Source organism: Strongylocentrotus purpuratus, unplaced genomic scaffold (genome assembly GCF_000002235.5).
Source record: "Strongylocentrotus purpuratus isolate Spur 01 unplaced genomic scaffold, Spur_5.0 spur5_scaffold_16, whole genome shotgun sequence".
Classification (NCBI taxonomy): Eukaryota; Metazoa; Echinodermata; class Echinoidea; order Camarodonta; family Strongylocentrotidae; genus Strongylocentrotus; species Strongylocentrotus purpuratus.
Window position 1 is genome coordinate 34,208,548 of NW_022145601.1, and position 25,390 is coordinate 34,233,937.

Here is a 25,390-nt window from a genome sequence, read left to right on the forward strand (position 1 = left end):
AGGTGTCTGAGTGGTTTGTTTTATTTCTTGAACGGGCCCAGCTTTAAACGGCCCCACCTAGGCCATGGCAGAAATGAAAATAAATGGCACAAAGGTGTATTTTGAGGACTAAGATATTAAAGAACAAAAAACATATATGTATCTTACCAAAGAAATATCTTTGGCAGCAAACAACACACAATGAATTAAACGTGGAAAAAGCTTGCCTTGCACGCAACATAATTATGCGTAATGAGGCCCCCTAATGTTGAGAGTGAATGCGTGGTAGACTATTTACGAGAATGTCGAAAATACTAGACGTTTTATTCTGGCAACATATTATACCATCAAAGCTCTAATATCGTGCTAAACGATATACATAATTATGTCAATCATGTTAGTAGGGTACCGAAGTGATAACTTCATATTCGCTCGTCGTCCATGTTACTGGTTTTACACAGCAGAGCATGCGCATGCGGTTCACCGCGAAATCATGAAAGCAACGGGCTGGAGCACCTGGAGCAGCACATATTTGGTGTTTGGGGCTGGTGTGATTAGCATACCATGTTTGAGCACAACATGATAATTGTATTTATTTATTTATTTATTTATTTCTAATATTTTGACAGGGTAGCCCATTCACCAACAAGTAGTGGTCTTCCATGGGGCCCTGAATGAACATATTTACATCGTTTATAACATTCATACAGAACAGTTACAAAAATAATATTTGTTTGCAAAATAAATATAATCATTAACCTAGAAAAAAGTAATGTCAATAGGAAAATATTAATTAAGTCGCAATTATGTGAATAAGTCATGTAAATATTACAGAACATGCACGTAGTGTATGTACGGCTGAGCCATTCACAAATTACAACTTTGTTTAAACAATCTCTTTAATGAATTGACAGAGGAAGCCGTTCTCAATGAATTATCTAGCTTATTCCATTCAAATATGGAAGAAACAATAATAATAATAATAATAATCTTTTAAAGTCCACTCCAAATGTTATTAACCGACAATGGAAATTCTTTTTGCCCAATTGATCGTGAGCCCGGCAGCCACTGAGCAGCACCAGATCGACGTTGCTCTATCCCTTTTTGTTGAACATTGTTTGGAATCAGCAACTTTGACTACTTAGCCAATATGACGTCACACTTCATTACTCTATATGCATCAAGTATTAATAAACTGTTTGACAGGGAGACAAACATATCGCTATTTTTAGGCAGATGATCTTTCTTCAAAAACAAACACTGTACAGAGGTAACACAAATACTTGATGTACATTGCGTTCACAAAGAAGTGTACACAACTTTGGTAGCTGCTATTAAACTAAACATTGGTAAACTATGTAACCTTGAATCATATTTCAATGTGAGGGTAACTTATACCCTGCCAAATAAAACCATATTCAGCTGCTATGGATGACTGAGCAACAGGTTTTTTTCTCAAAAAGTATTGTCAAAATCCTCTTGTACCAAGTTTGGGCCGAAGCAATAAATATGACCCAAAAGCCATTATGTGCGTGTTATGTCATTCCAAAAACAATCGCTTACTTATTTACACTGAATATTAGGTAATTGAAAGGATAAGATGTAAATACCAAATCACAGTCAATGAAATGCTCATATTAAGAATTTTTTTTGACAATTTCTTATTATAATTGCAAACTTGCATTCATTCGCATCCCTTGTTTAAGGTAACCCTTCTCATTGAGTGAAATAAAATAGATGTGTTTCTTCTCGAAATTTGGTTTATTAACCTTTGATTTTGTATTCGCTATTCGGGATAAACACACTATGCTCCTTAGGCGTGAACAATGGCACAGTGGAGCAGAGAAAAACTAAGAGAAAGAAGGGTTATTAGGTTGTTCAAAATTGTTCAAAATAATTAAAGGTTATCCTAAATGCGGATTCTAAACAAGGTTCTGTGAAAGCCTAAATACAATGATACATCGGGGCGGTGGGCATATTCTAAGTTTTTTAATGGATTTAAGACCAAAGAAGCACATGCATATAACCTGAACAACATTCGTTCCATCAGACCAAAAATTGGTAGAAGGCGATTTTGACAACACTTCTAAAGATTCTGGTGCTCAGTCACCCGTGGCAGAAATATTATGAATATGGTATCATGTTACAGGAAACAAGATGAATTTCATCATGAATTCAATTTCAAAGTCATATTGGTTATATTTGCTTCTAACGCATATCTCGGATTTTCGGTTTGAATAACAAACAAAGAGTAGAGCATTTTTAATGCTTTACATTCCTGCTGTTGACGAAGTAATTGAAAATTGACATTTCTCAATCACTATGTTGCTACTATAATTGATCTAAGTTTGAAGTTATTGTATCAGTTTGAATTGGATCGTAATATTTACAGAATGTTCTTGCATGGATACAACAATGGGTTATGCAAACATGACATACAAATTATTATTGCTATCATTCTGTCTCCGTAATATCAACATTTAGAATGCACTCTGTCAGTTTTCAATCAGCATCTACATCTAAATATGAAGATGACAGCATTATTGGTGGTTATCAATTTTTGCTATGCATTAAATTCACCTATACCACTTACAAATTGCGTCACAAAAATGAGAAGGGGGAAATACTCCTTTCATATTTAGAACGCAATTGAATTTGGTGATACATAAATCATGCAATATTAGCAAAATACATAGTTGATTTTATTCATCATAATCTCAGGCAATAAATTATATATTTTAGGTGATTTTTTCCCCTATTCTAATAATTGTTGAAAGTCTTTTTAGATATTAACTACATAATGTTCAAGCCGTAATGGTGAAAGAACATAATGGTGAGAAAACTATAATGTATTGTTATGTGACTCTTTACACTACTATCGAACCCTGAATATATTCCTTTGTCAAATTATGTCAGCCCTTCCCATGCCAGTCAGCTTTACAATTTCAATGACAAGAGATTGATGGTATTGTAATTGATTTGTTTCATAATTTTCATTTAACCAAGGGTTTATTACTTTCGTAAGGTAGTGCTAATACGAGAAAAGTGTCGACACATGTCCCCTGTAAATAGCAAGTACTTGGTATCATAACGAGGGGGGTAGAACCTTGTTTATTTGCAGAATACGCCCAGCAACAATCAAAATAGTATGTACCACAAGAGGAAATAGAATAGGCCTGAATGATGATGGAGTGTTAGAACGAGGTTAGGGGGCAAAATGGAGAAAGATAAATGGAAGAAATAGACGAGAGAGAGAGAGAGAGAAAGAGAGAGAGTAAGAGAGATAGAGTAAGAGAGATATAGAAAGAGGAGGGAGAGAAAAGGAAAGACTGACAGATATCGATCGCCAATACAGAAGCCTCTTTAGATAAAATGTGATCTCGAAAATAGATGGACCGAATTAAAATTGGTGAAAGAAGTACCAGTTTCTTTGTTATATGTAATATATATATATATATATATATATATATATATTCCATCGCATCCGTGTCTATCCTATCTATCTGATATGACTTACAAATACCTCAGTCACACAACCAGAACGATCCCACATTGACTTCTTATCATGCTTACCAACAAGGGCATCGTTTCATGGAACCTCAATAAGTACAAGTTCACCGACATCCCCCTGACATGCGATTATTTTGTTCTTAAATGAGACCAGTGGATGGCATTGAACTTGTACTTATCACAGTTTCGTGAAACGGTGCTCAAATCTTTTCTTTTCATGGTATTGTTACTTTTCGTTATGTCTGCTATCGGTCTGATGTAGGTATCGTAGGTGTGACTGGGATGCATAGGGCTTGACATTTGCTCCAGGGCGCCAAGTATCGGTCAAATTAGTGAGTAGTAGAAACACGTCACTGACACATGCAACTAGCTCATCCATCATCTCAAAATGGACAAGGTTGTGACATGATATTGTGAGTACTTTACAAATAATGGCAAACAAAGGTCGACTGTAGCTACTGTAGAGTTGGATCCTTACTTTAATATCATAGGAAATTATAAAGAGGTTTACCCCTACTTATGATTGACACTGACGGACGAAGAATTTGATGGAGACCTAAAATTACCAGACATATATTCTTGAAAATCAAATTCATGTCACAGGCTACTTTTGATCACATTTCTCACAGGCATCTTTGCGTGGACGATGTATATCGAGCTGGACTACTTACATCCACGTTTTTTCATTCTGTGTTTCATGACAGACGTCAATGGAGTGGACTAACCAAGCACGGATTTAATGATTGAATATCGGGCCAAAAAATAAAGCAGAAATGATTTTGTTTACAGTAATCATTAAAGATCGGTGGTAACATCTTTTGTCACAACCTTGTGTTTTTCAAGAGTCACAAAGTGAATGTTATGATATTGCATTGGACTTTTCTCCGTTTTTGTCATCATGGAACACCGACAATTTAGGAAACTTTACCTGTGGAATATCATTCTCAGCTCAGTGATTTTTCTTATGAGTGCTAGATCAAATGGTAAGAACAGAAGGTCCCAAACAATATACATTTAAACAATTTATTGAAAATACTGTACATTTGAATTATTAATGAGGTATAAAAAGTCCTTATATGAGTACCTTGCGGAAGTGGCTGGGTCATCTGTTGATGAATTACTCTAGTTCGGGTTTACATTCCCAACAAACAATTCAGGGTAATGCTCATAAACAAGTTACCTATTTGATATTCTTTTAATGTCTGAATATCAAACCATTTCTACAATAAACACAAGCGGTTATTATGCAATAATATTTTCTCCTTATGCTTCTAATATAATTTCCATTCAAAACTTCCCGTACTTTAAAAGGACTTGTAATTTGTTTCACAATTTTGCCTCATTAAAATAAACAATTATTGAATTAGATTTCTAAGATTTATTAAACATAATTAAATTTAATGTTAATGTGTTGCTTGAGTTAAAGGAATCCTATAATAAATCCAATACTTTTTATTTCAATAAAAACGTACAGGAGCCGTAACGCTGTCGAACGCTGGAACGGATTATGTTACGGCCATTGATTATATAACAGAATTTGAAGACATCCTAATAACCGATGGAGCTACAAAACCCACTGAATGGTCTGCAAACCCGACTGAGATTACAGATACAACGTCGTCAACAAACGCGGAGACTTCTACGTTAGGTACATCGACTTTTCAGTCCACACATACAACAGCTACTGATATCCCTACTGATCTGACAAATGACCAAACTACAAGCCCCTCAGAAAGCATGAAAACAGTAGCGTCGACCGGAACTGAAGGTGCAACGGGAACATCCTTCCTACAGTCAATCTTTACTACATCTTCAGATACAAAAACTAATCTTATCACTGAACAATCTACTAACCCATCTGAAATCACAAATACCTTGTCCTCAATCAGAATGGAAGTTTTAACTGGTAAATCGACTGAGCAGTCGACCATCAAGACATCTTCTGGTAATCCAACAAATCTAATGACTGAACAATCTACACATCCTACTGCAATCACAGAATCATTATCAACCGGAACGAAATTTCTAACCGATACATCGACGTTACATTCAACCCCCTTTTCAGCATCTACTGACCATGTGACCGATGCAACAACTCAGCAACCTCCTTTTCTAACTGACACGACTTCGACATCAAAGATAACTGAGATATCTTCACCTGGAAACACACAAATGGAAACAGACTCCACACAAACACCACCATCCTACACAGATCCCGGGACTGAGGAGTCTAAGACCACCGCTGAAACAGGGAAGACCGAGTCATCTACAACCATGGAAATTGTTACGTGGACAACCAAAGGACAATCAACTGCATCACATACGGAGCATGCAACCACAACGACCAACATGTTGACCACGCAGCGACAGACCGAGCCCAGGGAAACAACGGTGAAATCGACAACGATCCCTGCAGGTACGATTACATACTATTTGACCAGGACAATATTTAATATGCAAGTTCTCTCAAATTTGATGTTGTTCACATTTGTTAAGGAGATGAGGATTTTGAAGATGCATGCTTTCGGAGAGGCACTATCAAGATAGCTTTGTCTTGAAGAAGGATAAGACTTCAACAAAGTTAAAAAAGCTATTCCCTGAGCCATGCAGTCACAAAAAACATATTTGACAGCTTGGTTGTTTTTATACAGTTGTGTGTTATTATCATACCTTTTAAAGTCACTGTCAATATAATGATGATACATTGAGCCAACAACAGAAAATGAAAACATGGGAAATATTCTTATGCATTTAAGCTAAGATAACAAATCTGGTAAGGCTTGTATAGATGCCTTTATTGTTGTTTTCTTTCACCACTTCTCAATATAAACTGGTTCATAATAATAATGGCCTATATATTTTGGCCGAACTGCTTTTATTTAGTCATGTCTGTTGCAACTTATTCATATGTTACACATATGTTTTGATATTCGAAGGTTGCATATTGCCAGCGGATCTCGATCCTGATATTTACCCGAGCGTCGAGAAGGACCGTTACGACGTATCAGACTTCATCCTTCTTTACTGTCCGCCACCTCCTTATGTCCATCATGGAGAGGTTTTCTCCCAATGTACCGAGGCAGGATGGTCACCAGATATATCTGGCAATGCGTGTTACGGTAAGTGTGGAAAACATGTACATTTCTACAGCTACATAAGATAATAAAATGCACAAGTACAGCAAAGTCTTGGATAATGTGAGACCCGCTTGGTTTTTATCATTCATCTTTTATATCAAGTTTCCTTAAGACTTGGAATTAAATTTCATAACGACCTTGACTGTAGAGCTCCTTTATATTTTGTTATTAACATAAACAGCGAGCAGGTTCGATAATAAACCGTATTCATTGATTAATTATGTCGATTTGTTTTTATAATTATTCACAACTCTTATAATGAAGCCAATGTAGAAATACAGGTGTGTATATGCCTTAACAATAATTATGATATAATATATTAATACAAATTCGTTGATATCACCCCATTTTAGATGCATTCCTGTGTCAAGATTTTTCGTTTCGTTTTTTTTTTTTTTTTTAAATTCTTTGTTTGATCTAAATTGATATTTTTTGTGTAGCTCCCTGCTCATCCGCAGCCGTACCATCCTATCTAACCCATAGTGATGAATCGTCTGGGGAGAACAAAAACCAGTATGACCATGGAACCACCATAGCTTTTACCTGTACTACCTCATGGAAGGTCTTGAGCGCTTCGCCTAGCCCCATGTGTGTCGATGGAGTGTGGGATGGCCTGGATTATCCGACGTGCGAAGGTATAGCATTTACATTTTTCTTCATGCATCTGAATTATGCCAACTTCGAATGGATGATTTATTTCACGTCTTCTTCTAATTTTTGTAATAGTTTCAAGGACTTGTACTTTATCAGCATTGGGCCGATGGCACCTTTAACGTGACAACAAAACAATACTCCGTAAATGAACTAGCCTCTAATTATTCTAGGCATCGTTTCATGAAACAGTCATACGTACAAGTTCACTGACTTCGTACTGAAACCCAGGTATCAAAATTGGCATGCCTTTCAACAGGATTTCGGTGAACTTTAATGTAGACGTTTTTGAGAGAATAACCGAAGCTAATGTTCAGCTTTCTCACTCCTTCTTGTATTGAAGATCGTCTTTCACTTTTCCCCCTTTTCTGTTATCTAACCAGACCCAGTATGTACTCTTCCGGCCGACATGGATACTGATATTATTGTAAACCCATCACAGGTTGAATACATTTTGACAGACTTCATCATTCTCCACTGTCCACCCGTACCTTACGCCACAAGAGGAACAACCTTCTCTGTTTGTACAGAGGGCAGATGGGAACCAGATATAGCGGACAATGCTTGCTATGGTAAATTACACTGTATAACATACACACCACTAACATATTTCATGGAATATCAATAGCGGAGAAAGAAAGCACCTCGTCGGTTTAAAAAAAAATATATTATCAAGGTGATCCACGATAGAAACAAATAACGAAATAAGAATCTACATGAGAATTTTTTTTTTTTTAAAACAACAACATAAAACTTATTTTTCATAGAAACAATGAATACAACGGAAAGGAAATCGCAAGTTTGACAATTAAAATAATTCTGTGGTCAATACCTGTATAAAACAGGTTTTACGTTATAACGGCAGATACGATAGCACAGTTTGCACCGAATAATATACAATTGCAAAATAAATGGGGAATATCATTAGTTTTGTTTTTTTCCTCACAGCACCTTGCGAGTCAGTGGATTTGATCTCACCTCTAGTTTTCAAACATACATCAGGCCTAGTTCGGGATGGCAAATATACCCATGACTCAATTCTATTATTCAGCTGTACCAGAGGCATACTCTCAGGACCTAGTGAGGCAGCCTGTGTTGATGGGAGCTGGGACCCCATCGATCAACCAAACTGCATGTGTAAGCTGTACAACCTTTTATTCTTAAGACCTTTTCAAACCCTGACAATTAATTTGTTTATAGTGTGTGAATGAATGACAACTGAGCACAACGAACTCCCTACCCGTCTTCACTCATGTATATGTTATACGATGAAGATTATTGTTCAGAGTAAGTAATTAAAACACAGAAAAACTCGGTCAACCCAGTAATGTCTCAACGAGGTTTTACACTCACTAATGACCTAATATTCTTGTTAAAGCCCCACTGCACTACTTATAGCTACTTGGACCCTCTACATGAGGATAAAACTGAGGTTATACATGTAACATCTCGATTCAGAAAATCCTCCCATTTACCATCTGTCGAATTTGCTAATGTTCCGATACAACCTGTCAAAAGTGCACGTAACCTTGGTGTCATCTTTGAAAATGATATTAGGATGGATGATTATATAAAAAAATATTTGTCGCTCAGCTTCATATGCCTTGTACAAGATAAGTCGTATTAGAAATCTTCTTGATCAAAAATCTACCGAAACGCTTATACATGCATTTATTACATGCCGTCTTGTTCAATGCAATAGCCTTCTTCATGGCCTTCCTGACTCGCACATTGCAAAACTCCAGAGAATCCAAAACTCTGCTGCCAGGCTTGTAACACGCACGCGTTCTTGTGAACACATCACCCCAGCATTTCGCGAATTGCATTGGTTGCCGGTGACCTACCGCATTATGTACAAAATCTTAGTTTAACTTATAAATGCATTCATGAATTGGCACCAATTTATCCGCAAAAATTAATCCAGGAATACAAACCCTCCCGCAATTTACGGTCATATTCACAATTAAACCTCGTATCTACTTCTGTGCCAACTCTTTCTTATGGTAATCGCTCCTTTTGCAAAGCTTCTGCTGAACTTTGGAACAGATTACCTTTGAATGTAAACAATTGTCATACCGTTAACCTATTCAAAACTAGTCTCAAGACACATTTATTCAAAATTGCGTTCGATGATTAATTAACTCTGTTCACTTTGATGTGTATTCCATATGTATTGTAATTTGTAGGTTTATTTGCAATTTTAATTTTGTATAAGATATAATTGTATATCAGTCTATTTTGTATGTATCGCGCTTAGAGACTCCGGTGGTAAGCGCTTTATAAGTAACGTTTTTATTATTGTTATTATTATAGCAAACAATGCATAATCGGTGCCTGTTGGTACCCCCATGATCCTCTTTTTCTTACAATGATTGAGAGCTGATTTGATGAGATAACCACCTGTCAGTGACCTTGCATGGAGGTCCAATCCCCCTGACCAAACCAGTACAGACGGGCTTTAAGATATAATCACTGGTAATCGACACAAAGGTAACACCCCGATACATGGTAAAAGACATTTAAAAAAGGTTTTATTTAGAGCAACTGAGTTATTATCAGTTTTACGTATATTAATCCCATACGTTGATCAATACTCAATTTCTAGTTTTCTTTAAGAATCATATTGACTACCTTTACATTCGACTTTGGTTTTGTACACTCAGTTATTGCGGATGTAAATTGTTACGTTAATTTCATTCATAGGCATACATGTTTATATAAATTATCATAGTTGCTGGAACAACGGCAGGAATCACTACATTAGAACCTAAGCCGGTCTTCACCCAGGAGTATTTCACTCTTCCACCAGATGGCGAGAGTAAGTTATTATATTTTTGTTTATTCATCATAGCTGTATATTCATTAAACATTGATGATTAATGCACATTGGAAAGACACTAAAATCGAGGCCATTCATCGTGTTCATAGATATTCTTTGTTTTCTTACGAAGAAAATGTTTGCGTTTACGCTGTACTAACTATATATTATACTATATTCGGTTTCCGTGTTGGCCTAAATTTATATACCCAAATGAAGTTCATTCCAATGAAATAAAAAGATCTGCTTGTCCTTGTATTATCTTTCCAATGTGTATTAATCCCGAATGTTGAATCTAGATTAGGCACGCCTTGATAAAGCTCCGTTATCATTATCAATAGTAATTAAGAGGTGTATATACAGTTTAGATCGTTTGTAAACCTGCTCTTATGCTTTATATGTCACCGGACTGTCGGTCGCAAGGTCTGCGGTTCGAGTCCCGCCGCGGCAATGTCCTTTGACAAGACACTGATCTACATATGCCACTCTCCATCCAGGTTTTAAATGGGTACCCGGTAGGATGCGAAAGCCAATGTAGTATGCTTAGCAATTTGAGCCTAGTAGCTCTTGCTAGAATGCTCCCCAGGGAGTGAAGAAAGTGCATACATGTACATTGTGTGCGGGCTAGCCAGAATCCGATGATCGGGGGTAATACGTAAAGCGCTTAGAAACTCGGAATTGGCCATGTATTAGGCGCTCTATAAGCAGAAATATTATAGTATTAATGACTGCTTTGAGAGAAATAGTTGTTTTTATACGCTCAAGGGAAGGTTAGAATTGTGCTATTGCCCGAGGCGTGCCGAGGGCAACAGCCCAATTGTAACCTTCCCGAGAGCGTATAAAAACAACTATTTCTCGAATATTAAAGCAGTCATTAATACTTTTATATGCCGAAAACAAAACAGTCCACTAATGACACCACCTTTGCCTTTCTCTAGTTTATCTGCGCGGTTGTTTTTTATGAGTGTATCTTTGAGAGTAGACTAGATCTAGATTCTACTAGTCTAAGCAAGATATTTGTACAATTTTGGGGTTGGGCCGGCCCTGTGGGTAATATGGAGAAGAACCTATGCTTTAATATGACACCTCACTGATTGAGTATCACCTTCAGGATCACAACAGATAAATGTTTGAATCTCGAATTGAAAAAAAAAACTTGACTTTGTCGCATAGTCGCGCAATGCACGTAGACTGCATAGAGACTGCATTGCGTGCAATCTCTATGGGAAGAATTTTAACACACAACATCGGGTGCGCGATCAGATCTATTTTCGTCTACGTCTATGCTTTTCAGCAACTAAACGAACATGTTTATGGATAATTTCACGTACCCTTTTTGTTGTTCTTGCTGTCAGCGAGTCTTGCATTTGATAAGTTGAAATCTTTGGAGAGTTTCTTTAATAGCCATTTTTGTCTTGTTTGGAATTGTCTTGTCTTGTATGAAAATACCGACCAATTCTTCGCACACGTACGGTATCCTCGATCGCTCAAACAATTTTTAACATGCAAACCTATGGGTAACCATGGTTACTGGGATTTTAGAACTGTTTTTAAAAACTATTACATGGGTTTGGAATTTTACCGGGAATATTACAGGAATAGTTAGAGTTTATTAATGCAATTTCGACCAATCAGATGGCTGGATTTCTTAAGTGAGGTATATGATAAATATTATTTAACACAAGAAGATTAACACCTCTCTTATTTTCAGACTGCACAGTTTACCCGGCCATTGTTGACACTGACGTGTATGTGATCCCTCAGCAGTCTCGTCAGGATAACCAATTCATTCATGGAGATAGCTTTCTTCTCTATTGCAATGACACCATCTCTACTCCTATGATCTGGTTCACATTCTGCTGGGATTCAAGATGGTATCCTGATCCAGCTCAACGGTTCTGCTACAGTACGTATTTAGATGTTACCTTACGCCAATATATACAAAACAACATTTTGCCCTTTAAGCATGATGCGTCGTCAGACCATGGAGTAGATCCATGGTCATACTGACATTTGTCGCGCCATGTGAGAGTTGCAATAAAGATTCCATATCTTTATTTAATGTAATAACGCATTCAAATAGCTGCCTCGTATGCACCTACATTGAAGGTTATTCATTAGCTGACATACCCCTTTTTGTTCATAGGTTTTTATCTTACTTTTACCTGTTATTCGTCTTAAACACAACTCTGTAGGTCTATTTCTTCTGCTTTTTATAGGTTTAAAGCACAACAGGCAGAACCAAACCCACGTGGCTGTGGTAGTTGAAAATAAATCATTTTTGGGACGCTGTTTAAATTATGACATTGTTTCCCTTTTACCTTTTCCTTGCATATTTCGGATCGGTGATGTTTGTATTAATTGTTTGTTCTCGTAACTTGATATATAATGCAATATTTATCATCATTTCAGAGACATGCAATGCTCCATCTGTATCTAGCAACGTTCTTCATACTCGCAGTGATACGGGTGAGACTTCGTACACATACTACCTTCACGGGAACACCATCGATTTTAGTTGCACTGCACCAGATAGATCGACTCTGATCGGACCAACTTCGTCGATGTGCAGAGATGGAACCTGGGATCCTGCATCTGTTCCAACCTGTGACGGTATGTGTGATGTATATAACATGTATGTGCTCAGATGAGGTTAACCAACATTCGGGTATTATACAAATAATACACAGCATTGAGGGCATTAGTAAGAATTGCCCACACCAGTTACTTTGGAATAATCTCACACGCCCGGACGAAATGATGAGTGTTACTTGTTTTATAAGTTGATTTTTTATTTTTTTATAGCATGATTTTTTATAATATGATTTTTACTAATGACCTGTCATAAATATTTACTAATTAACGGTCATTAGTAAAATTACGTGTTGGGCAAAATAAATGCCTCGTCACGTGTCTAAACAAATAATTTCATTAGGATCCGCTTTGTCATCATACAATACATGTATATAATGTTCAATTCATAGAAGGACAAATACTAGAAGTAGGGTTTATAATTAATATCGGCATTTAGTTTGCTTCACTTTAAGTGGCTTTTCAAAATAATTTACTTAAATCACTTTTATGATTAGCAGCCTCGTCAATATCATCATCATCATTACCTTCATCATTGTTATCATCACAATCTTCGTGACCGTCGTCATCATCATCAACATCATGACAATCATCTTAATCGTTACGCCAATGTCTCATTCATATTATATTTCAGTTTCATCTACGACAAACAGCTATTTGACTACTCCCCTATTAACCAATGTTCCAGTTATAACCTCCATGGAAAGTACCACCGATATGACTGAGCAGTTAGTTAGTGAAACACCGAACCCATCTTCGTGGGCTACATCAGTGCCAACAAAAAGCGGATCCGACGCAACATCTGCAAGCGTCAGTGAGACCGTATCTACCTTAGATAACGTGTCCCACATGACATCAGTCCGTCGCACCAAGCAGACCGAAGGACTCACGACACTAGCCCAAACACCTGTACAAACTGAATCTGATCAAACAGATCAACCGACATCAGCTACAGATGGGGATGACGTCACAATTGGTACCTTGATGACAACTGTATACGGCGCGTCCACCCTAGACACTGAAACTACGGCAATGACGTCACATACCATTCGAAGTGATACAGTAACAGAGACCAAACCAACTACATTTACCTTTTTATCGTACAAACCGACAGAATATCTAACTTCAGTAAATGTAAACCCTACGATTGCAACACGAATCACCACGAACGACCCTATGACGACAGCAAGGTATTTGTCTGATCTCTATAGCACATTGGATTCGACAAGTAAACCAGCAGAGCCTGACAAAAAGACTACGTTGACGTCCAAGCTTGAGACTTCTACGACAAATCCATTGACAACTGAGACTAAAGGTTCATACTTTCGTTAGCATTAGTATTAATTTAGCGTTTTTATTGTTATTGTCAATGTTCAATGTAGGAAAACTAACTAGATTGTGAATTTCGTGAACATTTTCTTCATTTCATCTTTCTTAAACATATCGCTTAACACGGAAATATAAAACGTTATTGATCCTACACTGTCTTTCAAAGGCCAACCCCAATATTAAAAGTATTAAGGAGAATGGTTAGTTGCTTGCTGATATTACTATATATATATATATATATATATATATATATATATATATAACTGGTCAATATATATATATATATATAACGTTATGATTCATCATTATTAATTCAGACTTCCTATAATGAATGCATTTTTATTTTACCATTATTACTTCGAAGAGCCTGGATGTGTGTTACCAGCTGACTTCGACCCTGATATCACGCTAAGTTTGACGAAGGATCGCTATGACGTCAGTGACTTTATCATCATGTATTGTCCTCCTCCACCTTACACGACTGTGGGTGGGATATTCTCTCAATGTACGGAGATAGGTTGGCTGCCTGACATATCTGACAAGGCATGCTACGGTAAGATGTACCTTCACATGCAAACCCAATTAGGGTGCCGTGACACCACTTGGCATCATATGTGTTTGTTTTCTAAAACATGTTATGGTCAATTTTGTGGAATATTTGTATTATTTTCCTGATCTAAGAAATCCTCCTCTTGTTACTCATTTTTTTATTCTCTCCTTCCTTTGTTCAGCCTTTTTGTGGCCTTATTTTTAGTTCCCTATTTCCATTTTATTATATATTGCAAATGCCTATCATTGTATATACCTTTGTATTTTTTAATTGAAAATGGAAATGAATAAAATGAATTGAATTGAATTGAATGAGGACCCTGGGCAAAACTTGACCAGCATTTAGCCCATGGTATATTCCTCTTGTGTACCTAGGGTCAAACCTTTGGTACACTCTTAGTAGCTTGATGATAACGATTTAGCTACTGTGTACAAGTGTGTACACATTTAGTTTAGGTTTGGTGTCCTGCATGTTCGTTTTCTCCATATCCACAAGTCGCATTTTCTTGTCAAATCACATCACAATAATTAGTTGTATGTATGCGTACCTTAATTGTGCGCATTAAATCGCCAAATATTACGTGCGTTTGATGTGTTGGGTATGTTTTCATCATGCATGTCACGTGTCTTTGGAAGACATCTGATTTGTTCTCTTATAATAATAATAATAATAATAATAATAATATGTCTTGTTTACCCAGGGTAGCCTCATCAGTATTCATACTGTTCTCCCTGAGGGCCCTGCAGCCATGATGATCCTTGTTTTTTTAATTTTCTCATACGCTTCCTTTACATTTGTTAATATGTTTGAACAGCTCCATGTTCTGCGCCGTCTGTACCAGCCTACCTAACGCACCATGAACAATCTACAGGAGATACACTGGGGAGTACACACATGGCGATGTTCTTATGTTCAAGTGTACTTTCTCATCGAAGGTTTTGAGTCATGCATCTAGCCCATTGTGTGTCGATGGTGTATGGGATGACCTAGATTACCCAACGTGTGAAGGTACATGATGAATTACTACATGAAAATTCGAAAATGGATAAAATAATTACTTGAAAGTGCAATCGTTTCAAAAGATTTACAGGACAATAAGCTTTTGTATGATATGAACAAGAATTTTGAGAATGGGATCTATTTAAGATTACATCAAGCCGAATCAAATCTTCATAGAGTAATTGTTTACATTCACGTGAATATGAGAAATATGCTTTATACTTCAAGTACAAACGTAGATTTTTAGTTCTGGTGAGGTTTATTGCACTGCACGAATAACCAAATGTAATGTGAATTTAGACATATAGCTTACATATCAAGACACGATACGCAAAGAATTCCCTAGATTGGCAAGAACTTTTGCAATGTTTAAAACGCACTTTATATTGTAATCCAGGATCTAAGCCTAAAATTGTTAACGATTGTAATATTGTTTTTTATTCAGACCCAGTTTGTACTCTCCCTACCGACTTGGACCCTGATATCATTGTAAACCCATTGAAAGACGACTACATCCTGGATGATTTCATCTTACTATACTGCCCTCCCATACCGTACGCTACTAGAGGGACGGCCTTCTCTCTCTGCATCGATGGGAAGTGGGACCCAAATATATCTGACAACGCTTGTTACGGTAACAACTAACAATCCCTTTTCTGCTCTTTTCTGCAACACTTACCTCATTTTTTTCTTCATGGAAAGTTTAAAAACTTACATAGCTTTCGTAAATGGCTCCATTTGGCTTTGAGTGTTGTCATCAGATAATAACATTTCGAATAGTAAAACAAAAATGAGTTGACAAATTTACCTCCATTTTATAACAGCATTTGTTTACATCTTCTTTATCCGATTTTTTTAAATATTCCGGTCTGTTTGTGACGTCAATCCTTTTATAAATGCTATAATACCGCCGATTTCCTGCAAAACAAGGTGCAAACAAAAGGAACGAGAATTGATTTTTATATAACTAAATAGACATTATATAACGAAAACAGTTTCATTTTTTTCTATGACCCCGATATCTTGATTATAATGTTAATTAAAAGAGAAACTGCCATGATTTCCTTTTGTAGCCCCGTGTGACCCGCCTGCTGTTTCTGTACCAGTTACATACACCCTATCGACGGGACTGTACCGGTCAGAAAGGTACACTCATGACTCTGTGTTAGAGTTCACCTGTAGCAGTGGGTTACTGGATGGACCCGCTGGCCTGGCTTGCATTGATGGATCATGGAATCCCGATGTATTACCTACCTGTCCAGGTATGAATTTATTAGCCCGAATTCACAAAGGAGATTTGTCGACAAACATAGGTTTATTTGCGTCATATGACGCGTTTCAAACCAAGGTTTGCACAAACCTTGGTTTGAAACGCGCTTAAATCTAGGTTTGTCGACAAACCTCCTTTGTGAATTCGGGCCATTATGTTTAAAAATATTCCCTACAAAATAACTGTTTCCTTTGTCATATATGTTAAGAAGTATTGGCATAAAAATTATACTTTACATAATAATGCATTTATGATTTCAATTACAATTTCAATTTCAACTTTCTAGTTCAATTAAGTCAGCTAAAATATTTACAAATCTTGGGTTAACTTTTGATAACAAGCTTTCTTTTAAAAATGTGTGTTACACACAAATGTCGCTCAGCTTCATTTGCACTACAGAAAATCGGTAAAGTTTGAAATTTTATTGATAGAGGTATAAAAGAACGTTTGATTCATGCTTCTGTTATGTGTCATTTTTATTTTTCGGTTACCACTTCGCCTAATTCAAAGATTACAAACCATCCAAAATTCAGCAGCCAGACTAGTTACACGTACGAAGAAACATTATTTAATATCCCTGTCTTACGAAATGAACATTGGTTCCCAGTCCAGACCTGAATCTAATTTAAAATATTGTTATAAGCTCATGAATGTTTGTTAATGAATTTGCTCCCTCGTATTGAAATGAATAACTCAATGTATATAAACTAGTAAAGAATCTTCGATAATGTAAAAAGAATCTATTTTGTGTTCCTCCTATTTCGAACTATTATGGTGAAAGTTCATTTTCCCGAGCTGCCCCTGTTTTATGGAATAGCTTCCAAGACTCACTTAGAAACAATGAAACAATAGAAAGGTTAAAGTCTATCTTGAAAACATATTTATTTCAATTATTGTAAACAAGTAAAATGAAGTCGGTACCCTATTTTTCTCTTTGCTTTTTTTTCTATTAAAGCACATGGGGGCACACCTTGTACTCTCTTAAAAAAAGAGTGAATTTTCACTCTATTTTCACTTTCTTGGGAGTGACGTCCGTGATCACTTGTTTAGGAGTGAAAATCGATTGATTTTAGAGTGCTCTCTAAGAAGAAAAGAGTGAATGTTCACTCTATTTTCACTACATTTTCACTCTCCAGAGTAGTGCCGTCCGTGATCACTCGATTTTTTTTAGAGAGTAATGTGTTATGCACTTTATAAAAATGTATTATTATTATTACTGTAGAAATGTTTTTTTTTCCTCAAATATGAGCAGGTCGTAGGGGTACAGCTGTATTTTCTATTTGGTGTCATGAACCTTGGAAAAGTTGTATCAGGCATCGCTGAACGCTTTTAGTATTAGGGTTTGAATGAGACGAAAGTGAACGTGCCGAACAATGGCATGGATTACGTGAAGGAGGCGCTGTAATATTTGTTTTAAAAAAGAGTGCTTTCTCGATCGAGCCCCAAATCTCTCATGTGGTCCCTCAATAATCATAATACTCGAGCCTAACACAGAGCATGTGAGTTTCTCATCCGACCGTGTCCAAATAAAGCTAAGTCATTAATATTCTTTTCCTCCAAACACGTAGTGTCTGAGACCCTATTTCCAGCTTCTACACTCGAACCTCAACCTGTGTTTACCCAAGAATACTTTACACTTCCACCGGACGGACAAAGTAAGTTTCTGGTTACTCCTTGGTATGTATTTTTTGTTATAATTTCTACCCATTAGACAAACATGATTGACATCTTTGAAAATGTTGCTACATTAATAGTTCGGAATAGAATGCTCTTGCTCATCATCGAAAGGGTCATTCTCCGCTCAAGTGTTAAAGGGCGACTCGTTTTGTATCGCCGGTATTCCCGATCTGTTTCCAGCATTGTTTCGCCCAATAGATATTACAATCTTGCTCTTCGGTTTCATCATGAAATTATTAGTAGTGAGTGTCTGTCAATTTTGTTGTATTCTCTACCTTCCTAATATATCCTGAGCGGATTGTATGTCATTCGGATGTTTATTAAATGTCAATGGTAGTTGTATGCCGAAACTAAGATTACTAAATAGCCACTCATCTTGCTATCGATCATCGTTATGTAATAATTTACTTCTGTATAAATATTCTGCCTGTAAGAAAACTGATGTACGGAACCTTATATTTATCGATTAAAAAGGAATACACAAATTCAGAGAAAATATGGCCCCTTTGCATCATTAATTACCCGCCCCCACCCAACACTTCATATTTTGTTTGCGTTCACAGATTGCACGACTTATCCTACGATCCTGGATGATGATATTCATGTGATCCCTCAGCAGTCTCGTCTTGATAACCAATTCATTCATGGAGATAGCTTTCTTCTATACTGCAATGAAACCATCTCTACCCCTATGATCTGGTTCACATTCTGCTGGGATTCTAGATGGTATCCTGATCCAGCTCAACGGTTCTGCTACAGTACGTACACTCTAAATTTTACGACGGTTGACCCGTACCAGGACAATTACCTCCTCTCCCCCGGGAAATTAACCCCCGGAAAAAAAATCCCTCCGAAATATCCCCCCTCTGAGGAAAATTACCCCCTGGACAATTACCCCCCACCCCTGAAAATAACCCCCTAAGACAATCGGTCCCGTCCCCAAAGACAACCAACTGTGAGGACAAATACCCTCCCCCCCCCCCTCTATCACCAACGGAGATTACACCCTGTGCGTTATTTATTTATACCCAATATGTTGCCCTTGACATGCGAGGCGTCATTTCTTGATGCATGGCTACGTCAGACTGACATTGTTTTGTCGCACCATGTAAGAGTTACACTGATAGACCTCACAGCCTTGATCAGAATGATAACACATTGTCAAATCGTGTGCAACTGCACCTAAAGTTATTATTTAGCTGATGTATATCTGTTACGTCATAGATTTGTATCTTAGTTATAGCTTTTATATATTATTTGTGTAAATAACGACTTGGTATAAAGTCTCGTGCCTCTTGCTATTTTGTATGATTAAAACCACAAAAGGCAGAACCGGAATAAATTTTCTTTTTAGATCTTGCCAGTTTTTCAGCCATAAAGAGTAACCTTACCCAACGGCATTAGGCTGTGATTATTGAAATAAATATTTTTTCTGTGATGTTGATTTAATAATACATTATGCTATTTTTTCCTTTTACGTTATCCCCTGCTTTTAAGGTCGGTGATGATTGTCTTTGGTATTTGTTATACTAAATTCACGATGTAGAATGCAATATTAATCATTATTTCAGAGACATGCAATGCTCCATCTGTACCTAGCAACGTTCTACATACTCGTAGTGATACGGGAGAGACTTCGGACACATACTACCTTCACGGGAACACCATCGATTTTAGTTGCACTGCACCAGATCGATCGACTCTGATCGGACCAACTTCGTCGATGTGCAGAGATGGGACCTGGGATCCTGCATCTGTTCCAACCTGTGAAGGTGTGTGTGGTGATAAGCACATGTGTACATGTTTTAATCAGGTTAACTAACATTCGGAAAGACATATCCATCTTTTATAGTCATCAAATGTGATACTATATGACAGAGCTGTATGTACTGTATGATTCTTTGGGGTGATAGTAGTAGCGTTTGTCTTTGATATTTACATTATAAGTTGTACTTTTCAACATAATTTATTTAATACTTAATATAAGCAGTAGCATCGTCACTGCCATCATCATCATTATCTTCATGATCATCGTTATCAACATCATGACCATCATATTAATTGTTATGTTAATGTGCCTATTCATATTATATATTTCAGTTTCATCTACGACAGGCAGTTTCTTGACTACTCCCCTATTAACCAATGTTCCAGTTATAACCTCCATGGACAGTACCACTGATATGACTCAGCCGTTGGGAAGTGAAACACCGAACCCATCTTCTGAACGATACACTTCACCATCCGTCACAGATTCATCCAGTATGCCCAGGACGCAAATGGTCATCACTTCGAACGCCACACCCATGTCACCGAAGACGAATCCATCAACGTGGGTTACATCAGTGCCAACAGAGAGTGGAACCGACGCAACATCTGCAAACGTGAGAGAGACCGTGTCTACCTTAGATTACGTGTCCCATATGACATCAGTCCGTCGCACCAATCAGACCGAAGGACTCACGACAATAGCCCCAACACCTGTACAAACTGAATCTGATCAAACAGATCAACCGACATCAGCTACAGCTAGTGATGGCATCACTTTTGGTACCTCGGTCACAACGGTGTATGATGCGTCCACCCTAGCCACTGAAACCACGACGATGACGTCACCTACCACTCGAAGTGATACCGTGAAAGAAACCCAACCCCCAATATTTACTTCTATACAGTACAAACCGACAGAATATACAACTTCAGTTTATGTAAGAAAGACTACGCTGCTGACATCCGAGCTTGAAACTTCTACGATAAATCCATTGACAACTGAGGACCAAGGTTCATACTTTCATTATCATTAATATCGTTTAGTCTTTCACTTCCAACATTGATTTAGGGAACCCAATTAAATGGCAAATTTCGCGAAATTTGTCATAATTCTATCTTTCTTAAACTTGTCGCCTAACACGAAAATGGGAAACGTTATTGATCATACATTGTCTGATAATGGCCAACATAAATATTTGTTATTGAAAGGTGTTATTACAATGTCTAAATCACAATTCATCAACATTAATTTAGTATAATCTTAGTAGCAAGATGATAAAGATCAAAATATAGTCCAGGAGCAAATTGTTAACACTCAGTATAAAGGTCATGACATGAATAGATGGGGGCATTTTTTCAGACGAGTACAAAATATTGATGAATAAAATATCGATGTTCAGAGTCACTAAAATTACGACAAGGGAAAAAACACCCTCGCAAGTATTATTTATCCTCTTGGTCTCGATTCTTATTTTAACTTTCCAGAAAGACCCAGCTAAACTGGGAAGTCAAAATACATGATTATGTCATATCTTAATTTGGGGGGTTGTTTTCACCTTTGTATGTTTCAGAAACGTCCTCAACAGCGCCATTTGTGTCCCCGGCTCAAACATCGACTAATGGACGTACAGGTGGAACTGAATCATTGACAACCAATCAGCAACCATCGATTACTTCCGATGAATCAGCAACCAATCAGCAACCATCGATTACCTCCGATGAATCAGCAACCAATCAGCAACCATCGATTACCTCCGATGAATCAGCAACCAATCAGCAACCCTCGATTACCTCCGATGAATCAGCAACCAATCAGCAACCATCGATTACCTCCGATGAACCTATCCCCCATTTAACGGTTGACCACTCTACTACTACCACGGATACCAATACAGATCACACATTAGACGGTTTGACTTCTAAGCAGGTATCATTTATGCCATCTTCTGGGACTAGTGATATGATTTCAACAAGTTATTTTGAAGCATATTCAACCGGACCATTTGTAACTGATGATACTCAAACGAATCCTGTTTCGACAGAACAAACAGGTACAAACGATATTTCGACAAAATCATTGCCTACATCGACAGCTGCTACAACAGCTTTGGACAGTTTCACGACACCATTTATATCTTCCGAGTCAACATTGGAACAGCAAACGATCGAGCCGACGAAAAGCTTGACAACGCAAACAAGCCATTCCACGACGACAACTGCTAACCCGTCTAGTGCTCCTACTATTGGAAATACAGTCGATGGAGCAACGGACCAACCGAAAGTGACTTCAGAAACTGAAGCTGCTACCCAGAAAACAACTTATATGCTTCGCACAACGGAAAAGGGAATTGCAGAAGGTACTACGAAAACACCTGCTGAAGCGACTGAACAGTCAACTACAGCAAAGAGAGTCACAACGAGTCAACAAGAGACTACCCAAGGGACAGGTACATTAATGTTCTTGATAAGTCACTTCTTTAATAAGTTTTCCTATATATTTTAGGCTTTGAAATGATTGTTAGTGTTAATTGGCGGATTCATAAAGTTAGTATAATACTTGCCACTTGTTATTGTTTATTAAAGAAAGCATTACAATAATTTCCCTTTTCCTCTCTCCGTTTACAGGACATCCCGGCGATAACCAAAATTAGTGCCCTTGTATTCTGATTTATTGTTTTATCGTTGATTCCATTAGAAATAGGTACATACAATAACATTAGGACTGAAACAGATTTTTTTTTTGTATTCAGCGTCTCCGATTAAATATCCTCTCAAACTTTTATGGGATCTTAAATTAACACAATGTTCTCCCTTGTCCCTATTGAAAAAGGTATTAACATCTATTTTACGCTTACCTTTTCACCGGCATCTTCTTCTTCCCTTCATACCCCACTATGGGGGAAGGGGGGATAATCATTACCGCTCTCCATTTCGTCCTGGCTGTAAATCAATTTCTCTACCTATTTCCGTTATTCAGTATACCCATCTGTTCCCGGGTCTTCTCTTATTCGTTTCCCTTCTCCCTTCTCTCTGCTGCCCATCTTATAAAGTAATCTTCGCTTGTATCATACTTCTGCAGAAACCACTGCGAACTGGTGGGTGATCTTTCTTGGTGGCGTGGGGGCGGCATCACTCTTTTTGTTGTTGGCTTCCTGTACCGGACTCATCTATATGATCTTTAAAAAGAGACGGAAGAAGGATCAACAGAGGTTTGAGTCATCGGATACTAGTGCATCTGGAAGTGTAAGTGGACGCTTAATCTACTTTATTCAATTAGACCGCGGCTGTCTTGTTTAATGATGACGTAAAGTGTAGTGTGCATGACATTTCTATATTTTGTAGTACAGAGCTCAAAGAATACGCGCAAGTCTTTTGTTGCAGTTCATTTAAACGTTTAAACAAAAAGAAGGGTAAAACATGTGTTTTACCATGCCATATCTAAACAAACCCTTTTTTGGTTAACTATACTTAAGTCAAACAGTTGCAATTCCTGCTTACATCGCTGCCGACTGGTTTTTTTTCTTGCATCTATTATTTTTTTCTACTAAATAACAATATCAATACAACCATCGCCTCCCCTTTCCCATCTCGCATTGTTGGAATGCCAGTTTTGTTGATAACAGCATGTAAAACCCTAACATAAGCCGATTCATATGTTTTTAATAATTGTCCATCTTTTTCTACAGTCGGATACTAACGTTAACTACAACCCAGGAGCAACCACGATCACAGACCCTGAAGATCCAGCCATACTTCACTACTAGTTTAATATAAACTCTAGACAGATTTTAAATACCTCAATATTTTACTGCAAAAGTAATGAAACTCAAAATGAAATCTTCATCATAAGGAAAGACAATGCATACCTCTCGAAAAGCGGTTTTAGTTTGATATGATGCTAAAACAATATCAATGAGAATAGTTAGTCGGTTGTAGTTGGTCTCAAAAGTTTTGCTGCATTTACGGTATTATATTTGTAATTTTTAAGTCTCATTATAGTTTATTAACACTTTATCCGATTATTTTTCTAGTTCTCCTTTTCAGCCTGTTTATCTGTCCTACTCTTTATCTGTCCCTTTTAATGTGTAGTCTCCTCTCCAGCTTCTCTTTCTCATTTCTCTACGCTCTCTCTCTCTCTCTCTCTCTCTCTTTTATTGTCCTACCAGTCCTTCTAATCTTCTATTATATTTGTATTATTGCCTTCTGTTACTCAATCGTTCTCCTTCAATTATCCTCTAGTTATCCGTTTCAATCTCTTCTCTTGTTTCTCTTTCTTTTCTTTGATCATATCCTTGATTATTTATTGTGAATTACCATTTATATTTATATGTTATGCATTTGTATGTATCTTTTGTAAATTCAATTTGTTTGAGCCTCTGGTTGCTATTTGAATGTTTTGTAATCAATAAACCATATCAAATCAAATCTAATCAAATCAAATGTGACGGCGTTATTATGTTTGTTAAAATTGGCTTTATTAGGTATATCGCCCAAGATTAAATCAAATTGGTTGTTTATCTTAGTTCCATTAAGTTTAACGATACAAATGAATCAATACAGGTTTCAGAATTTTATATCACATTATTACGAATTCAATTAAAGTTATTACAAAGTTGTGGTATGGGGTCATGAATTTGGTTCAAACTAACACATTGGAAGAATATACGTTCCTACAATATGCATTGATCGTTGTCGCGGTTGAAATCGAGTCTAAAGTTATGAAATTATAAATAATAAACTATTTATGTTGTATAGCTCCCTCTCAAGGTCAAGATATTATTTTAGCTTTGAAACAATGTTTCTTGACTAAAATCGACCGATTAGATATTCCCGTTCGGAAATTATGTATCCCAACTACATATTCTGAGATTTTCATGGTCGCAGCTACCATTGTACGGCCATAGGCGCTATTTGAAATTCATCAAAATTTACCGGAAGCACCGGTAAATTTGTATATTCAATTTTTCTCGAAAACAGAAGTGTTTTAGGGGATAATTTTTTAATGCTTATAATACATCCACAGTGGCATCCAGATATATCAAAATTGTAAAGATTCACTATCCACCCAATTTTCAAAATCTCCCAAACTTTGTATTACCTTTAACATG

General features: G+C 37.0%; 2 protein-coding genes across 2 annotated transcripts; both read left to right on the top strand.

Moving 5' to 3' along the window:
- Positions 1 to 4,972: 4,972 nt before the first annotated feature.
- Positions 4,973 to 7,547, top strand: LOC115924750 (serine-rich adhesin for platelets-like). The gene is made up of 4 exons (XM_030987553.1): positions 4,973 to 5,905; positions 6,426 to 6,608; positions 7,067 to 7,261; positions 7,537 to 7,547. The coding sequence occupies exons 1-4, from the start codon at positions 5,227 to 5,229 to the stop codon at positions 7,545 to 7,547; spliced, it is 1,068 nt and encodes a 355-aa protein (XP_030843413.1). The 5' UTR covers positions 4,973 to 5,226.
- A 998-nt stretch (positions 7,548 to 8,545) lies between these two features.
- LOC105437678 (mucin-5AC-like) lies at positions 8,546 to 22,933 on the top strand. The gene is made up of 14 exons (XM_030987554.1): positions 8,546 to 8,564; positions 10,009 to 10,095; positions 11,807 to 12,001; positions 12,508 to 12,708; positions 13,376 to 14,002; positions 14,381 to 14,569; positions 16,011 to 16,199; positions 16,639 to 16,827; positions 18,404 to 18,490; positions 19,076 to 19,270; positions 20,084 to 20,284; positions 20,613 to 21,293; positions 21,854 to 22,729; positions 22,908 to 22,933. The coding sequence occupies exons 1-14, from the start codon at positions 8,546 to 8,548 to the stop codon at positions 22,931 to 22,933; spliced, it is 3,762 nt and encodes a 1,253-aa protein (XP_030843414.1).
- Positions 22,934 to 25,390: the final 2,457 nt, after the last annotated feature.

Bases quoted from the DNA above. Each gene is read 5' to 3' on its own strand.
- LOC115924750 (XM_030987553.1), top strand. From the start codon at position 5,227: ATGAAAACAGTAGCGTCGACCGGAACTGAAGGTGCAACGGGAACATCC. The intron at 5,906-6,425 runs GTACGATTACAT...TGATATTCGAAG, and splicing joins ATCGACAACGATCCCTGCAG to GTTGCATATTGCCAGCGGAT. The intron at 6,609-7,066 runs GTAAGTGTGGAA...TTTTTTGTGTAG, and splicing joins ATCTGGCAATGCGTGTTACG to CTCCCTGCTCATCCGCAGCC.
- LOC105437678 (XM_030987554.1), top strand. The intron at 12,002-12,507 runs GTACGTATTTAG...TCATCATTTCAG, and splicing joins AGCTCAACGGTTCTGCTACA to AGACATGCAATGCTCCATCT. The intron at 16,200-16,638 runs GTAACAACTAAC...TTCCTTTTGTAG, and splicing joins ATCTGACAACGCTTGTTACG to CCCCGTGTGACCCGCCTGCT.